The sequence below is a fragment of the Quercus lobata genome, chromosome 7 (genome assembly GCF_001633185.2).
Source record: "Quercus lobata isolate SW786 chromosome 7, ValleyOak3.0 Primary Assembly, whole genome shotgun sequence".
NCBI lineage: Eukaryota > Viridiplantae > Streptophyta > Magnoliopsida > Fagales > Fagaceae > Quercus > Quercus lobata.
In genome coordinates, this window is record NC_044910.1 from 35,724,024 (window position 1) to 35,744,331 (window position 20,308).

The 20,308-nt window shown below is 29.7% G+C and overlaps 1 protein-coding gene and 1 long non-coding RNA gene across 2 annotated transcripts; one reads left to right on the top strand and one right to left on the bottom strand.

Moving 5' to 3' along the window:
• Positions 1–5,197: 5,197 nt before the first annotated feature.
• Positions 5,198–7,726, bottom strand: LOC115954167. The gene is made up of 2 exons (XR_004083832.1): positions 7,680–7,726; positions 5,198–5,467 (listed from the first exon to the last, which is right to left on the bottom strand). It is a non-coding gene; the product is annotated as an uncharacterized LOC115954167 (long non-coding RNA).
• Positions 7,727–11,091: 3,365 nt separating this feature from the next.
• Positions 11,092–18,055, top strand: LOC115952878 (vacuolar cation/proton exchanger 3-like). Its single transcript, XM_031070208.1, has 12 exons — positions 11,092–11,530; positions 12,964–13,031; positions 13,177–13,205; positions 14,584–14,780; positions 15,119–15,331; positions 16,161–16,289; positions 16,424–16,540; positions 16,636–16,689; positions 16,794–16,910; positions 17,253–17,343; positions 17,445–17,503; positions 17,599–18,055. Exons 1-11 carry the CDS (start codon positions 11,258–11,260, stop codon positions 17,498–17,500), a joined length of 1,344 nt encoding a protein of 447 aa, XP_030926068.1. The 5' UTR covers positions 11,092–11,257; the 3' UTR covers positions 17,501–17,503; positions 17,599–18,055.
• The last annotated feature ends 2,253 nt before the right edge of the window (positions 18,056–20,308 follow it).

The window sequence follows — 20,308 nt, forward strand, 5'->3', positions numbered from 1 at the left end:
GATTAGTATCAAACTATACTAATAAATTGATAATTGTAAAAGAAAAATATTCCATTATAAATATAAATGTGAGACTAATTGAAGGGAATTAGGCTGGAAGGATAGAATTTGCTGCATGATTTACAAGTGTAATGCAAAAGATTTTGAGTCAGCTTTATTTGCATGGTTGACAAGCGTAAGCACTTTGGCTAAAAACAAAAAAATAATAATAATTGTAAGTACTAAAATAATGCATTCTAGAAACCAACTACATGCATATATTGATTTGCATCAAACTATCAAAACTATCGTAGAGTGAATAGGTAAATATACCTTGATCTCATCGAATTAAGAAATATAAGATTGGGTTCAAGTTACATCTGATGTAACTCAAAAAAATGTTAAACCACTCAATAACTTATTATTAAATTCATATTTTGAAAATCCAACCATTGCATTACATGTTCTATATGGTCTTAACATGCTTGTCAATTTTTATGCCAATCAGATGTAATTTACCATTTGATCTATAAACTCATCTTTTATACATTATTTTAAACTACAAAAACTTGAATTTAAACAATTGATTGATGACATGGTTATTAATCTTTGATCACCTTGAAATTTTATAAGCTTGAAAAATATATGAAGATAATGTAATCTAATGGTAGATTTGTCAAAATTGACATCGAATTAAGAAATATAGGGTTGGGTTCGAGTTACACTTGACGTAATTCTAAAAAATGTTTACACCATCTAATAACTTATTATTGAATTCATATTTTGAAAATCCAACCATTAGATTACATGTTCTATATGTTCTTAACATGCATGCTAATTTTCATACCAATCGGATGTAATTTACCATTTGATCTATAAACTCATATTTTATGCATTATTTTAAACTACTAAAACTTGAATCTAGACAATTAATTGATGACATGGCTATTAATCTTTGATCACCTTGAAAATTTGTAAGCTGAAAAATATATGAAGATAATGTAATCTCACGGTAAATTTGTCAAAATTCACATCTAATTAAGAAATATAGGATTGGGTTCAAGTTAAACCTAACTCAATTCTAAAAACTATTACACCACCCAATAACTTATTATTAAATTCATATTTTGAAAATCCAACAATTGAATTACATGTTCTATATGTTTTTAACATGCATGCCAATTTTCATGCCTATCGGATGTAATTTACCATCTGATCTACAAATTCATCTTTTATGCATTATTTTAGACTATAAAAACTTGAATTTAAACAATTGATTAATGACACGGAAATTAATATTTTATCACCTTGAAATTTTATAAGCATGAAAAATATATGAAGATAATGTAATCTAACGGTAGATTTGTCAAAATTCACATCGAATTAAGAAATATAGAGTTGGATTCAAGTTATACGTAATGTAACTCTAAAAAATGTTACATCACCCAATTACTTATTATTGAATTAATATTTTGAAAATCTAACTATTGGATTACATGTTCTATATATTCTTAACATGCATGCCAATTTTTATGCCAATCAGATGTAATTTATTATTTAATCTATAAACTCATCTTTTATGTATTATTTTAATGGGAAGAAATTTTTATTCACCTTTGAGAGAGAGAGAGAGAGAGGCTAAACTTTTTGAATTTTAAGCTACCATTTTGAAGTTGAAACTGCAATCATTTTTTTATGGGTACAATTGTTTAGAAAATAAAGACAGACATTTCTTATATAGGATATGTATAAAATGTTTTTTTTTAGATTGTAAACAAAAGGTTCATCTAAAGAATACAAAGTTCTATATGTTTATATGTTTCTTTTTATTTTTATTTTTCTTTGAATTTTAGAATAACTTTTATCTTCAAAAAAAATTAATATTTTTATGATTTTTTGCGAAGGTCAATCATGGCCCTCGCAAATAATTTAGTATTAGTAAAAGTTTATTTTTAACTCACACAAAAAATAAAATTTTTGCAAGGGATTTTTATTATCCCTCAGAAATAATTTGGTGGGAATATTTCCTTCCAAAATTTTTGACATTTTAATGATTATTTGTGAAGGTCAATCCTAGCCCTCGTAAATAAGTTAGTATTAGTGACGGCTTTTTTTTAACCGTCACAAATAATACACTTTTTGCGAGAGATTTTTAATTGTCCCTTGTAAATAATATGGAGGGAAAATTTTCCTCCAAAATATTAGTATTTGTGACGGTTATAACACATAATTGCGATAGCTTTTCTTGTTGGTCACAAATATTTTACATTTTACCAAGTATTTGCAAAAGCTTTGTTTTGCTATCACAAATAAGATTTTTTTAGAGGACTTTTTGGGTCCGTCAAAAATTCTTGGTCGCTAATAGGCATTTTTCTTGTAGTGTGCATACTTTCCTACTTTTCTATCTCCTCCCCATTTTCTATTTCTCCAATTTTTCACCCCCAAACCAAACAAAGCCTTATAGTTTTTATTCCATAATTATTGTTTGTCATTTTAGCAAGACATTAATTAGATTTTTATTTTGTATTTAGTGGGACAAACCAAGGAAGAGGCCCAATGGGACCCGGAGTCCCGGACCCCCCTGGCCTTATGAAAAAAAAAAAAAAAAAAAATAGTGTATGTATATATTTAGAATTCTCTTCCAAGTAGCTTGACCCCTCCCCTCTAAAATCATTAATCCAACCCATACCTTGTCTAGTCCAAACACATGTAAATCTTCAACACAAAACATAATTATATGCCTTATGGATACTTATTTGTAGTTGTTATTATTATTATTATTTTGTTTATACTTCAGTTCCTCTTAACTTGAAATATGGGTGTTTATTAATTTAAATTTATTATCATCATCATCATCACCATCATCTATATATATATATATATATATATATAAATATATAAATATATAAAATCGAAGCTTCTAAAACTTTCACAATTTTCTACTTCAACACAATATTTAAATAAAATTATCATTTTATTTAAATATAATTATTTTTGTTTAGTCCAAACTTAACAATAAGTGAAATTTTATCTCTTTAACAAGTCCAACTTAAACTCAAACTCATCATTATCATTTTTTTAAAACAAAATTATTTTTGTTTAATCAAAACTTAACAAGGAATGAAACACTATTTCTCTAATAAGTACAACTTAAACTCAAACTCAAAAGTTGGTAATTTATATATATATATATATATATATTTATTTATATAAATAAAATAAAATAAAATCTCATCTCACAATGGGCTAAAAGCCTAAAACTAAGATTAGCCCCCTCACCGGTGCAAGCTCTTAGCCTAGGCGCAGAAATGTGTGTTGTCCTCTATCCCTATCCATCTACACAAGTAAATGATAAACCCCCTTCCAGCAGGATCAATTCCCACACAATATAAAATTAAAATAGGAAGAGAGTACCCAAAACTCAACAAGGCAGTACTTCCCTAATTCTTCAAGTAATCATTCCCTACTAGCCATTATAATCTCAAAATTTTATTTCACAAAATCAAGTTTCCTTACCAGCTCACTATTGGAAGGTTCCACTGCGTCTGAGCCACTGATTCAAAAATCCAAGAGAAAAGAAAAAGACTCATGTTAGATTAAGAAAAAGAGAGAAAAAGAGAGACTCTGGTTAGGACTCTCTTTCCTCTCCTCAAAGTCATAACAATTACCACCGCAAAATCCTAAATTTAACTTCACTTTAGAAAGACAAAAAAAAAAAAAAAAAAGACTCCTATTAGGAGTCTCTTTTCCCTTCTCAAAACCTTAGCAGTTACCACCTTAAAACCCTAAACTTAATTTTACTTTAGAATATTTTTTTTTTTTTAAAAAAAAAACAGAGACTAATGTAATAAATAAATAAATAAAAACGCAAGCAATCTGATTCAACTTTCTTCTTTGATTAATTAATTTTATGTTGATTTTTTTTTTTTTTTGTTATTAATGAATTTTATCTTTTATGTCGAATTTTTTATTTGCTTTCATATGTGCCTGAGATTTTCTTTCTATTTTGTTCTTTTGTTATGTTTAGAATTGATTTTCTTTTGAGTATTTGGGTTAATCTCCATATTTATATTGACATTGTTTTCATTGGTTTGGTTTTTGGGTTGAAATTTCTACTTTTTTTTTTTTTTTATTGTACACGGTAGATGAAGCATCTTTATTTTTTTGGAGAAAAATCAAAATTGCAACCTATATCTTCCAGTCTAGGGAACAATAAATTTTTATTTGGTATGTTATATATAAATTTGTTGAATTTGGTTTAGTTTTGAAGTAGAATTTGGAGATTTTATAAATTTTGAAGTTTTAAGTCTTGGGTTTTTTGGTATTTGCATCTCAGTAGGTTAATTTTAATTCTTCACCTTAAATGGTTTTTATTTAGGTACATGTGACTTTTTGTTTTCTTATTAAAAGTTATGATTTTTGGTTGATTAATTATTTGTTTGGATTAATTTCAATTAATTATTTTTTTGGATTCAACTTAAAAGATAATGGATTTAGGTATTATAATTTTGATATTGTTCCGTATTTTGATTTGTCTATATTGTTATTTCTACTCAAATTTGAAACTTGGTGTGTGTTCCTCATATCATGGTCTTTGTTTATATATTTGTAGTTTATATTAGTTTTGAGTGTGTGTGTATATTTAACTATGGGGAGTTTTGCTTTATTAATTTAAAAATTGTAAATTATTTTGTAGATTTTGATAACTATGCACTTACAACTCAATAACGTTCAAAGTTAAACAACACTTCTAAACTATGGAAAAGTATAAAAGTTAAATATTTTTTCATTTTTTTTCAAAGTCAATAATTTTTCGTGTATCGCACGGATTAGCGACCAGTTTTGTTTATACTCTAGCTCATCTCTTAACTTGAAATCTTAGTTCTACATATCCCTAACGTTTCAGGCATGACTTTTATTAGTTTTGCTAACTCCGACCTTCTAAAGTAAATCGATAACTAGCTAGCACAATGAATCAAATCGTATCACATTTTTTGTCCGCTGCTTCCAGTTAAGTTTCTTCTTTAATTTGTTTGCCACCTTACCATTTTCAGTTTGCTTTTCATATATCTTTCGAAAAGCAACTGAACCTTTTTTTTTGTGCAACATGCATGTAGAGAACTACAGATAGACTGACCAAAAAGTTGGCTTGAAGTATATGTAGAAAGTAAAAGATTGCCTAATTAGGAACAATGAACTTCTCGAACACACGACAAGATCCACCCGATTGAACTTTTATGAATTATAATTCCTGAACCACCAAGTACATCCTGTATGATTTCATGAGCTTTAATAAATTGGTACGTATCAACCATGTCATAACAAACTGTAGGTAAAAATATCTAGAGGTTCCAGAAGAAATAAACATTATCGACACCCACGGACAAAAAACTACGGCATCACTGCGCCGTTTTTTGTGACTTTTGTTCAACACCATACTAAAAGGAAATTTCGCCGAAATTGCAGCTGCCACGTACCCTTTCCTACACTACAGAAAAAAGACCGACTTCAAATTTAAAAAGGACTAAAATGATTTTTTTGAATAAAATTAAATGGTGTAATTTATATTTTGGCCTATTTTGATTGTAATACAGGATTATGACTGAGTTACATATCTAGCTAAGTATAACTTTTCATTCATTTTAAAAATCATCGTTGCACAAAAGTTTTCATTTTTCTTAACACATAAATCAAATCTTGTTTTAACTATATTTATTATTCAATTTATAAACTCATAAACTCATGTTAAAATGCAAAAAATCTTAAAATCTTAAATATTTTATAAATAAACAGTAGTATTGATTTATGATCATATTAAATAGCATAACATTTTAAAAAATTACCCAACATGTAATTTTATATAAGAAAGAGCTTGTGTTCACATTAGGCAGCGGACACGTGTTTAACGTGTCCCATGTACTAATGCTGAAGTAAATATACACCACAAAATCTTGCAAAAAAGATACTTTGCATGTCCGTTTGTCAGTTATGGAAGTTAAATGATATATGACAATAATTCGTACAGATTTCCGGATATGTATGATATGAAAGACGAAGCTTCGTGGAAGCTCACTATTCACTAACACATGACCCATGCAGATGAGTTAAAATATTTTGAACGTGGATGCTCAGGCTTGATGTTAATCTAGATTGGGATGGGACTAATATGTATCGAAGTGGGCTTTTTGGACTGAAGCAATAATGTGATATGAAGCAGCTATTATTGCACTCAGTATGTGGCTATCAGTCTCTCATATATCATAGACCCACACAAATTGGCAGATTCTTTTAATGGAAGAGAACAAATGCTATGTTTTCTTTTGCCTACCCAAATTTTTGACCCCATCCCACATGCCTTGATGACTCATCTATGGCAGAATTAAAATGATTTATACCCACCAAATAGTATTTCCCAACAGAAATATCATCGACCTAACAAGATGAATACCAACAAAATTGCACCGAGCATGTTTCATCAACTAGCATTTGCCACTAGGTGAACTGAATCCAATTCAAATACGAAACCAAAGAGTAACTGATGATGAAATGATATAGGTAAAAACTGAAAAAAATCAAAAATCAAAAATTTGGCCAACAGATCAAATGAATATGAACATGTTTTTTTGGTTAAAAATTTTAAGAAAAAATCAGTTAGCTAGACTAAGGTTTTATGACCCTAGGAATTTAAAAATGTAGTGCAGTACTCAATATACAAAATTTTTACTTTTACAAAGTCTAAGAGAGATTATGGTAAATAATCTTATCCCTAAATTTTTGGAGTGGTTGATTTAGAAATAAGATGTCATGGTAGATAGTCTTACTTAAAGCAGTCTTATCAAACATGTCAAAAAATATAGCATTTAGCATCTCAAAACACTACTTTATTTATTTTCATAATTCACTTTATAATACTCCTAACATCAAAGTTTTTTTTTTTACCACTTCATTAAAATATTATTTATTTTAATCAAGTGAGAGAGAAAGCAGTGGAGAGAGGCACAGCACGAGAGAGTGAGAGAGAGAGAAAAAGAAAAAATAATAATAAAAAACTCTAGCAACTTGTTAGAGTAGAGTGTCAAAGATGACACTTCACTGTAGTAAAGATGTCAAATATTTTAAGAATAACATGCTTAATGTGAATGATATTTTAAAGAGATGAGAACTAAAATTAGGATTTAACATTTTTCACATCTTTAATGTAAATGCTCTAATGTTTTGAAAATACTGATTTCAGAATAAGGGGTTTGTCTTTTTTGGCTTAAAACAATAGGATGGGAGGAATTAAACATAAGTTCTACTATAAGGAATAACCAAACAGTGTCACTAAATTGTAAAGCTCTGGATCTTAACAAGAGATAAGGATACTAACATTATATAAGGCATATTTGATTACTTTAAAAGAGAATTGAGGAGCCCGATATCCATGCATGGTAATAAACTAGCTAGCACATAATTATAAGCCTATAACAACATAATTTTTGAAATACTTGGGGTTGTTTTACAAATTCAACAATGTGGAAATACAGATACACAAACAAAGTCTTATACATAACTAAACCAACAGACTCCAAAAAGATTGGGTGGGGTTACGTGTATGAAATACACACACATACATATATATATATATATATATATATATATGGTTGCTTTTATGGCAATTTAAAGAAAAATATAACACCAAAAACTCATCCAATACCTACCATAGTCGTAAGCACCAACCTTCAGAAACTAATAAACTTTGTGTTGCAGAAATTCATATCAACAAAGCATGCAATTTGGAGTGGCAATTTATATACACTAAAAAAGCTTTTGCTTCATCTACTTTTACTGTGCAGAGAAACTTCTTTCTACCTTCCTTACCTTGGCACTTAGTAGCTTTAGAACACAGCCATTTGCTAGGGAAAAACAATGATGCTAATCTTCTAAGCAAAAATAGTTAATTAATTAATTCCTCTTACACAATAACACGTGTCCTTGTTCCTTTTAAACAACATTGCATTGCATGGAATTCTTCATTATTCTTGTCCTTATCAATGTTTTCATTAGTCATGCTTTCGAGCATTTTAGGATAACTGGATAAGTAAGAATCATAAGATTTTTGCCACCGTAACCGTCTTAACTTTGCACAGTTGTACGGGGTTGAGAAGTTTCCACGAAGCTTCCTACTTCCAGTACGGTGAGTTGTACCTTACATACCCTTCTACTATGTTTTAGTGTCAATTAAATTAATTAATGCAAAGCTTGCTCAAATTTCTATCACTGTCAAATGCTCAGTTTAGGCATCACAGATTCACACAACAAGAAAAGTGAAATTAAAATACAAACAATATATGCGTACGATACGTAAAACAGCATACTAGATCTAAAAGATTGTGAAAACTCTTTGATACCACATGATGTTTTTGTGTACAAAATTTAATACCCTGTCAACTTCAGAACTTGGAGAGTTAGCTAACAAAAATGGAATAGTTTTTGTGTGATTCACAATTTTTTCTTGGTTCATTAATTACAAAACGAAGCATATGTTTGGTTGTCACAATCTTCTCATTTGGAGAATAATATTAATTACTTCACTTGGTGAAACCTAGTATCAGCCTTTTTACAGTTTTTGGCTTTGTGTTCATTAATGCGACTATAGGTGTTTTTTGTTTACAGAAATATAAATGTTCGAGAAATTATTCTGTAAAGCTGTGTACTACTTTTTTTTTTTTAATTATATAAACATGAATTTTATTTTATGTACGTGACTCGCATATAAAATTTTGTAAAAATTTTCAAGAAAAAAGAAGAAGGAGAAGAATAATTTGTTATAGTGAAAACTCAAACTCAATTATTTGATCTTTTTGACTGTTGAATTGACTGACGGTCTTGTTGAAAAGAGTTTGACTGCTCCGTACTCAAATTTAGCATCACCCGAAAATAATATTTTATAGTTTTTTTTTACAGCTGACTTTGCTTTTCTTTTTTCTTTTTTTTTTCAAATCACATACCGTAATCCCCTTCTTTGTATTAATTTGGAAAACCACGCTATTTTACAAAAATTAACTCACTTTCATATAATTAGATAGTTGGCAGCTTCATTAAAATGTATATTTGGAAGATATTATCTCTAATAGGAATATATCTAATATGTACCTTATATATAACTACCGGTAGAATTTTAAATATTAGGTTGAAAATATATATATGTTTATATTATAGTGATTGCATAATACTGAATACAATTGATTTTCCTTTCAATTTTTTTTTTCTCTAGTGTAAACTTGAAAACTTAACCATTATTACTGTTGTATTAATAAAAATTAAAGGCATGTTTGGTAGATTGTAATAGACACTATAATGTAATAGATATTCCTATAACATAACTATTCAGTTGTTTGGTTATATTTTTAGTACAATGAATAGTTATTCCTTATGAATAGCTATTCTTCAAAATGAGGAATAATTATTCCTTATCAAAAGTACTGAATATCTATTCTTTTACCTTATGTAATAACTTTTTAAAAAAATTTCCTAAAAAGCCATTAATTGCCACATCTTCAAAAGGAAAGAAAATAAATTTTCCTTATTATTAATTATTAGCACTATTTTGAACACCCTAAAATAAGTGTATTTTAGGAAATTTGACTTAAAAATAATTTAATTACACCGTCTTTTTATAGTTTACTACATTGTGGATGTATATTCAAAATTCTATTCCTAAATGGTCACCAAACTAATAAATAGTAATACTTATTATATTCCAACTTAATGTATTCCTTATAATACTTATTCCTATTTTCATAAAATAATCATTACAATATACCAAACGTGCCCTAAATAAATTTTATCAATAAGGATCATTACTATCTTTAAATAAATTTTCTCCTTTTCCAGTTAACTACAATAATTCAAAAAATCATGAATAGAAGGTCCAAAAGGATATTCTTATGGACAGTTATAATTAGTACAGTTGTCATATGTCCAGGTATAAATGCTATTATTATGTGGAACCTAATTAGGAACTTTTTAGCCTTCAAAAAAAAATAATTAGGAACTTTTTAACATAAACACAAGCATATAACAAAACCTTGCCATTTGAATTAATATTGAAGCCACACTATCTCAAACATCATGTAGCACCAAATATTAAGATTATTTTTTATTTGTTAACCAAAAACAATCTACTAGTTTCATACTTACTTAAAAAGACTATTACACATGGGAAACTCCGTCAATTTCTAAGATTTTTTATATTTTATTTTTACCCCAAAAAAAAAAAAAAGTTGTTTCAGTAAAACCAGGAAAAAAGAAATTTGCAATATTCTATTCATTTCTTTCCCTTTCAAACATCTAAACAAAAGAGAGATAAATGCTTAATTTCATTCTTACTTCTATTCATTTCCATTTTTTTTATCCTTATGTCTAATTCTAATCCATTCAATTCATTATCATTCTATACTTCAATTCATTTCCATTTTTTTTATCCTTATCATTCTATACTTCTATTCATTCTATACTTCTATACTTCTATTCATTCTGCAATTGTCATGCTTCAATTGTATTTTCAAATTAACTTCAAAAGCATTAACCTCAACAGATTCATTCAAGGTACTAACAATAGATTTTCAAATAGGCTCCATATCTTAGCCTCAACATTAAGGCCATAAACCTGCTATCAGTTTCATCAAAAGACTATAAGAAAGGATGCTTAACATATATTCGTATTCTATCTCTCAAGATTGTGGGCCTTGGACGAAAAAAGGCCTTAGGATAGGTACCAGTTGCTATTCATTATTATTATTATTATTATTATTGTAGAGAGAGAGAGAGACGTTGGAGGTAGGAAGCCATTAGTGCTTATGAGAGAGAGATGAAGATTAAGGAAGAGAGATATGATGATGACAGATTTTCATTTATTATTGTTATTATTTAAGATAAAAGCTGGAAAGTAAATGTAATTTATTACTAATTTCTAGGAATAATAATGATTTGACATGAGTGTTTTTCTACCTTTGGATCTAATAAAAATCAATAAAAATCAATGGTGTAGAAAAGGTGTAACTTGAACCCATCTATATATATATATATATGGGGTATTAGAATCCGCTAGATTACCATTAAAGAAAATAAGAAACTTCGAGGAAGGTGCATCCCAAACCTTCAATGTAAAGCTTATCCCCACCTATTTATAACAGTAGCTTTCTCTCATAACACATATAGACATAGAACATAGAAGTATACTTAGAAAATCGAAGTCTTGTTAGCTATAGTGCAATATTTCTGTCGTGTCACAGAAATGGCTTCAAACTCTCACCAAGAACCATGGCTTTTGGAAAATGGAAACGTCAAAACCTTGAGCAAGGAGATGAGGCATGGCCGTACCCACCACAACATGTCATCCTCATCTCTCCGCAAAAAGTCCGACCTCAAACTTGTCTCAAAAGTTCCCATAACTTGCCTTAGACAATTGTTGGCAAATCTTCAAGAGGTTATTCTGGGAACTAAGCTTTCTGTGCTATTTCCAGCCATCCCACTAGCCATTGCAGCTGAGATTTATGGTTTTGGAAGAGTAAGTTCTTGTTTTAATTCTTAACTTACTAGGGTTTTCTATGTAACAGTGAAAACTAACAGGAACTGAAGGAACTATGATATTTTATCAATCAAAGTGGGCAAATTTCATTGACAATTATCGATTATATATCCCACCATCATTTTATGCCTACAAACAAAATATATGTTCTTTCAATATTAATAATTGTAGGGATATAAAAATTTCCCACCCCACTCAATTAATGGCAGAGGGAGGGGGGGAGCTGAGGTCCCGATGCTTTCAATTTCATCCCCTCCCTCTTTATTTTATTAATAATAATAATTTTAATTATGTATATATAAAAGTAATCTGTTTTGTATTTTTTTCCCCGACAAACAAATGCTTTTTCATTGAATTAGGAATGTAGGGATTTTTTTTTTTTTTTTTTTTAGAAGAAGGGATTTTTTTTTTATTAGAAGAAAATATACTAAACTTTTTATCCCAAAACAAACAACAACAAAAAATCATTTATTTACTTTATGTCACTATTATATTTCTTTTTTTGTATTATATATGTTAAGGCATATAAAAGCAACACCCATTATTTAATTTTATCATAAATTGATTGATTGATATATTTATAAGCTTGGCCTACCATGAAAAACATTTCTTGCTTCGCCATAGCCCGCTTGACTAGTTTTACGCCGTGTAGGTTTCTTTCACCCAAAAGAGGTGACAAGGGGAGGGCGGGTTCTACTTGCCTTGCACTAAATGTCAATACTCTATATATTTAAATTATTTATACATATAATTTAATTTTATGAGTATCATATTCATAATTTATCTCTTTATAATATTTTATTACCATTCCACAAAACACTCCATTTCTCTTTTTCTCTTATATCTCTATCTCATTAATGTTGAAGTTGCCTTATTAATGATGAGAATATTTCCACTTGCCTTGTGTGAGTTTTCCCCTTCTCGAAGAGGAGGTAATAGGGCAAGGATGAATATCTAAAATTAATCTAACCCTAACCTATTCCGTTGACCTCCCTAATTGGTATGGAATGTGAATTTTAGCTTAATGGGTAAAATTTCTTATTCTCAAATAAGAGAGATTGATCTAGGTTTGAATTCAGCCTACACAAAAATGAAATCCATTAGTGTTTTGGTATGATATAACAAAGAGTAATTACTACATAACAACCACTATATATATAAGTTTAAATCCATCTATATTATAATAATAATGATGATGATGATTGGTATGAAATAATTCTAGTCTATTTTATACTTTGGTGATGGGGCTGAGTATTATATATATATATATATATAAATATATATATTAACACATCTGCAATCAATTCTCTGCAAGAAAACTGAAAACAGCTCAACAGGCCCTGGAAACAATTACTTTCTTATTCATTTTCTATATTCTTATAATGGGTCCTTTCTGATTTTATTGCAAACAGCCATGGGTGTTCGCATTGAGCTTACTTGGCCTCACTCCACTTGCTGAACGTGTCAGCTTCCTGACAGAGTAAGGCAGAATATTCAAATTGTATATAGTTGTCTATTAATCTATTATTCATTGTTCATCATCTATATATATATATATATATACGTGCAATTTGGTATGTATCTGAGATCAATACTAATTTTCGTTTTCTCTATTTTGCAATCAGACAAATTGCTTACTACACCGGTCCTACAGGTATGAGCATGAAATATATTTCTTTTTAATATATATATATACACACACTCATGACAATAGGCTACAATAAAATGTTATATAAATATGGTTCCTCATGAATTTGTTTAAATGTAACCAAAACTTTTCCAGTTTTCCCAATCATGTTCGAGCAGTGTTCAAGCTTTAATTTGGTTCTTTTATAGAACAAAGTTTAAGGCAGAAATTAACTATTGGTGCAGCACATTCTGTGAGTCTGAAAACCATAAATACATTGAAAGAGATGGTTTTTTTTTTTTTAATAGGTTCAAAAAACCTAAATTATTGTTGGCTTGGTTTTGATGGTTTTCCAAAGACCAAACCGGATTCGATCATTTCGATGCTCATAGCTTCACGCGTCTGCACTAATCACTACTATTCAAATATATAATTTGTTAAATTTTACTGAAAAAGTCTGTGCAACTCCTGGAAGCAAAACGTTGAAAACCTCATTTAACCTCGCTTTTATGCATGGTTGAGATATCACTATCGAGTCGAAGGAGACTTTATAGTTCCGTCTTGTCCTTTGTACATAAGTAATAGCAAAATTTTCAGTGAAGATTCTAGCTATATAGTGTCAGCATCAAATTCTATTTGAGAGATCAAACTTAGAGAGAGCTACAATTCCTAATTAGGTGTGGTATATATCTAAGGTTTTCAACTAATTTCAAGTATAAATCTTTTTTTTTTTTTTGAGAAACAATTTCAAGTATAAATCAAAGTGGGATTATTATCTATATTTCATTTACACTTATCAATTATATTACCTCCAATTAAATTTAAGTTAGTGATTGCAATTTGCATTAATTACTAAATTGTATGGTTGAAATTAATTGTTTTTAGAAAAAAATAATATTGTTTGTATAACATTAATTAATTAGTCAATATAGACATATGGTAAAATTTAATCAAAACTTAAATTACAATACATAAATAATTATGTCTAAGTTTGTCAATTTTTAATAAGGTAAGACTTCTGTTTATTGCTTTTGTGAACTGGACATGATATGGAACCAATACATGACCATTTTAAAACGTGTTGTGCCTATGTTGTATCTAGTACTCCTATACACAAGACACAAACTAAATGCGTTAAAAATTGATTTTGTTTAGTCTAACAAATAATTAAGAATTAAGTTTACAATTACAAAAAAAAAAAAAAAAAAAAAAAAAAAAAAAAAAAATCATTGAATCAAATGGCATATTCTCTCATTAATTAATAAGGGTATACTAAAGGACACTTGCACATCAATATTCAATAGTAAGAATAAGAAGTTGTATCAAAAAAAAAAAATTGTAAGAATAAGAAATTTACAATTCCAAAATTTTAAGTTATTAAGTAGTTTATTATGTGATTTTGCAGTGGGAGGGCTTCTAAATGCTACATGTGGGAATGCTACGGAGCTCATTATTGCAATATTTGCTCTAAGCGATCATAAAATAGCCCTAGTCAAGTACTCTCTCTTGGGCTCCATTCTTTCCAACCTTCTTCTGGTTCTAGGGACATCTCTCTTCTGTGGTGGCATTGCCAACCTTAGGAGGGAACAAAAATACGACAGAGTGAGTTATTAGTTAAAAAAACCTTTTATAACATAAAGTAATTGTCAATTTACTACCAATAAATATATGATTAGTATCATTTTAAAAATATAATAAATTTTTTTTTTTTGGTGATTGATGACATATAATAAAAAGTGTAAAATTATTGACAATTTTACAACAAATAAATATATGATTAGTATCATATGTACAATATAATAAATAAATATTATATTTTTTTGTGATAGATGATATATAGTAAAAAAGTATAAAATTATTGACATAGCTCATGTATATGTCCTCCAAATGGGTCAAAGTTGATGGTGAATTGATGTTTGCTTGACCTTATGACATAACAGAGACAAGCTGATGTGAACTCACTCCTGTTGCTGCTAGCATTGTTGTGCCACTTGCTGCCTACTTTGTTTCGGCATTCTGGGGCCTTGCCTGAATTCACTGTGGTACCAACAATCCAGTTGTCGAGAGCCAGTAGCATTGTCATGCTTCTTGCATACACTGCCTACATAGTCTTCCAACTGTGGACACACCGCCAATTATTTGAAGCTCAGGAGGTACATAATTTAATTTTCTCTATTTTTTAAATTCACAATAGTGATCTCATTTGTAATAGTCTCTTGTGGTGGGGTTCGAGCAGTAAATAATCCAATGGTGCCGACATTTTTGTGGTATCTATATAATTGAAACCCCAGGTCTCCCTTTCCCCTATTTACCCAACCCAAAATAAATAATAAATAAAAAATAAACACTCTTGCGATGAAATGTCTCATACTAATAAAAAGAAATAAGTCCAGTCATGTGATATTTCTTTTCTCCATAATTAAAGAAAAAGATAAGATTCTTGGTTTATTTACCTATAAAAAAAAAAGTTCTCATTCTACTACATGTATTAGATTCTCTACAGTTCTAATGCTAACTCTAACTTGAATTCATAAAATCTTGATTCATTCATTAATAAATTAGCGGTTTAAGTTTTGTTGCCTTATCAATATTTTAAAAACACACTTATCATTGTTTTTGTATCTAGCTATTTCAATAATTGATAAAGTTAAATTCTCTTAAATCAAAACATAATTACTTTGAAGGTAGCTTACAAACTTTAAAAAAAAAAAAAATAGTGTAACTGTTAAAAGTAAAGATAAAAACATTTAAGGTGCAAGCAGACTCCTTGCCCTAATGATTTATCATGTTGCAAATTGTATTACAAATTGATTTCTCTCAAGCAGGCTAATGATATGCCTTAATAATAATATTTAAAATAATAAAAAATCAATTTTAGTGTTATTTTTATTTTGAGGGGCTAAAGAATTCTTTGGTCAATCATTCCCTGATATCAATATATGCTAACATAGCTAATTAAATATCTATGGTGCAACCCATCAGGAATCAGAAGATGGTGCAGAGGGTGAGGAAGAAGTGCCTGTGATAGGATTCTGGAGTGGATTTGTTTGGTTGGTCGGGATGACTATATTCATAGCTGTGTTGTCTGAATATGTGGTGGCTACAATTGAGGTAAAAATGAAAAAAAAGCCATTTTCATAGGCTTGTGTGGTTGAGAATTATCAAATGGAATGTAACTATTTCATGCATTGTACTTAAAGAGATTTATCTATCAAGGTATTCACAAGGATTTCAATTCCTTTCAGGATGCATCAGATTCTTGGGGCTTGTCAGTCGGCTTCCTCAGCATAATCTTGCTACCAATTGTTGGAAATGCAGCAGAACATGCTGGGGCGGTCATATTTGCTTTCAAGAACAAGTTGGTGAGTAATATAATGGCCTTTCTACCATTTTAATTGTGGCACTAAGTTTGGAAATTATAAGATTCTAAGTGAGATTTTTTTGCACACAAATGCAGGATATATCATTAGGTGTTGCCTTAGGGTCTGCGACTCAAATTGCACTGTTTGTGGTGAGAATTTAAAACCTATATTGCTGGAATGGCTGTCCTGACAAAGCTTTCTTTGTGAACTTAGCTAAATGGTGATGCTAAATTTATATCGTATAAATACTCAGGTCCCATTATGCGTGGTTGTAGCTTGGATTATGGGAATTCACATGGATCTTGATTTCAACACCCTTGAGACCACCTCTCTTGCATTATCAATAATCGTTACAGCCTTCACACTTCAGGTGAGAATATTCATGTCTCAAAAGCTTCCTCTTAGTACATTTGGAGACAATAGTTTTGAACATTATAAACTATTGCTTGTCCCTATATCTCAAGTTAACAAAAAAGGTGTTTAGAAAAAAGTTAATAGAAAGCGGTAAAGTTAATTATTTAATTCTTTTTTTAACACTAGGTATGAAAGTAATAGAAAATGTTGAATTTAATTATTTAACTATTATTCTAAAATAGTATCTCCGTCTTAGACAAAAAGACCCGTCTTTAGCACTAGGCATGAAAGTAATAGAAAATGTTGAATTTAATTATTTGTTCCATTATTTTGAAATTTTTCACTATTGATTTTATAGGATGGGACATCTCACTACATGAAAGGACTGGTTCTCCTCTTGTGCTACATTGTTATTGCAGCATGCTTCTTTGTATCCAAAACACCACTTCGTAAGTACTTACAACATTATTGTTTCTAGGATATATTATCTATGCTACGCTATGTCCATTTATGATTAAGTCCAATTAATATCTAAATTTCTTTCACTCAGGAAACATCGTCAACTCAGGACTTCAGATGACTACAGAAGGAGTCTTAAGCGCTTAACAGGTATGCTTAATTTCTTTAAGTACATGAATTTATTTACACGTCACATCCTTATACATACTTTTTGTATCAAATTTAATAGAACAATTTTACTGCAGGCTTATTTGCCTTAAGGGGTCACTGCTCAGATAAGTATTCCTCCATTGAAACTTCAACAGATGCAACAGATTTGTTAGTTCAATTTTGATTGGACTCGCTAGCCGGAAAACCAACTGTTCGGGTTTTTCTTGTCAACGGAAGTTGTCATGCCTCTAAAGTTGAGATGGATTTTATGTGGATACCATTGAAGCTTGATGAAGACCGGCTAAAACATACATGGTATCGTATAGATCGCTCAGAATGTTTTTGTGCTTTGTTTGATATAAATGCCAAAAGAGTACTGGTGGCATATGGCAAGGGTTTGGGTTTGCTTTTCTCTTGTAGTGCAATAATAGTAGATGAATGGAAATTGTTGTTGCTGTTGTTTGGATTTGCAATTAAATTTTGTGTTTCAAATATTTATACCAACTAGTAGTTTTGGCTTTCCAGGGAATGAGTACTTATATTTTAGTGTCATTTCAATTTCAACTCAATTCGATAAAATATATAGTGTTATCACTTCCTCTCAACCCGCCTTAGTCAATTTCTCATGCGCACTCGCGTGTTCACACACAAACACACACATATATATAAGGAAAAGTTAACAAGAGCCATAAGAGCATTTGTTAATAAACTATTGGGCAATTCTAAAGCAGTTATCATTGGGCAATTTTAAATAATTAATAAAGTTTGGTAGTGGATTCTAGTGATAGGTGTTGGGATTTCTTTTGTTGAAACACATGTTGTATTTTAATTAGTCAATAATTAGACCGGAGTTCTTTGGGGTAGTCGAGATTTGTACTCAAGTCAATGTTTTGTCTATCGGTTGATATTGTTGTGTTTCCCCGTAAAAAATAAAATACTCCAATATAATGGGTGAGTGAAGTAGAAAAATATTGGGAATTGTATATTCTTTAATGAAAATAATTAGGCTTTAAGACATACAAGGGGAGATGAAGAAACAAGTGAGCTTATTGTTAGCAAGGGTAAACAAATATGTTTAATAAGATTAAATAAATATAGTCGCCCAAAATGGCATATTTAGTAGTAAATCCAAGACCACAAATAAGTTTAACAACATCAGACAAAGATATCATGTTTTTTAACCAAAAAAAACATTAGACAAAGATATCATGCAATAAATGAATAAAGTGAAATAAAAAGGAACAACAAATTATTGTAGTGGTGCACACGTTGACAAAGGTATGAAAAAAGCAAAGGACATTAACTGACCCTCACCCTCCATTAGTTTCCAATATACATACAATTACCTTCTTTCTTGCATTTTTTTTTTTTTTTTGGGATAAGTTTCTTTCTTGCATTTAATAGGTCTAGAATTAAATCTTCTCATTAACAACATGCGTGAGATACCTTATTCTGAATTTAGATCAAATACGCTATTGTACATTTGTGTGATGCAATTATTGCTTGGTATGAGATGTAATTGGGTTTTTTTTTTTTTTTTTTGGGGGGGGAGGAACAAGATGTAAAAGTAAATATGGTAAAAAAGTTAAAAAGGTAATAAAAAGGTAAAAGGTCAAAAAAAAAAAAAAATCTCCATCTTTAACTTTTACATCTCAGGGTGGTAATTGTATATTGCAATAGATCCAAACCCCTTTTTTCCTACCTCATCACTTAATTCCTCCATTCTCTCATTTATTGCTTGTCTTCTCTCATTTTTCGCTCATTAAGGTGAATTTAAGAATTTTAAATTATTATTAGTCTGCACATGACTCACATTTATTTAACAAGAATAAGAAGATAAAAATGGGTTATTTAGCTTATGCTTTACATGTCAACCTAAGGTGTTATAAATTCATTCAAAAGAAGGAATTTGTTTGCAATAGTGGGTAACAGCATAAGCAAGTGTATTGGATAGTGAAGTTTATAGCAGGTTGAGTTGGCACTGTCTTGTACTAATTAGGGCAATTTGATTTAGTCGATTTTGTTTGATTTGTTGCCAGAAAAGGAATGACTACTTTGTGAAGCTGCTAAATTTGAGAACTCAAGAGTCACGACAATAGGCATTATTTGTTACAAATCAACATTAAATATAGATTTGAAGTCATGGGCGATAGTTTTTGTTCAACAAGTATAATAATTGGTAAGTGTCTTCCCAGTGCATTTTTAGTTTTTTGCATAGCACACCTAACATAGACTCGTGGACTTGCGAACACTCCAACCCATTTGCAAGACTTCTTTTTCTCAAATCAGTGACGGCATTGGCGTTTCTTTTTCTCTTGAGTTTCATTTATCCAGTTCAGTTCATTTGGTCTTGGGTCAGTTCAGTCCATTTGGTCCAGCCCCTGTTTTTTGTGAAACCCAAGACAGGGACCGAATGCTAATAAGTGCCCTTCTAAGGACATTGGTTAACAATCTAGTTAAAGAAAATTTTTATGGGAAAAGGAAAAAAAAATTAATATTTTGACAATTTTTTTCATTTTCCATAAAAGTGATGTCAAAATTTTTCTAAAATGGATTGTTAACTAATGTCCTAAGAGCACTCATTAGCATATAGTAAACTCACATATAGTTAAGTCTGTTTTTACTTTGTCCACCTATGGTTTAAAATTTAATACTTTGTCTATCTGAGATTTCTCTATTAAAGGCTCCGTAACCCATCTCCGTTAAAAATAGGTAAAAATGTATTTTTACAACTCTTTTATATCTCTCTTCTCCCAAAACATAAATAAAGTTAAAAATAAAAATAAAATAAAAAGAACCAAGATC

Bases quoted from the DNA above. Each gene is read 5' to 3' on its own strand.
- LOC115952878 (XM_031070208.1), top strand. From the start codon at position 11,258: ATGGCTTCAAACTCTCACCAAGAACCATGGCTTTTGGAAAATGGAAAC. The intron at 14,781-15,118 runs GTGAGTTATTAG...ATGACATAACAG, and splicing joins GGGAACAAAAATACGACAGA to AGACAAGCTGATGTGAACTC. The intron at 16,290-16,423 runs GTAAAAATGAAA...AATTCCTTTCAG, and splicing joins ATGTGGTGGCTACAATTGAG to GATGCATCAGATTCTTGGGG.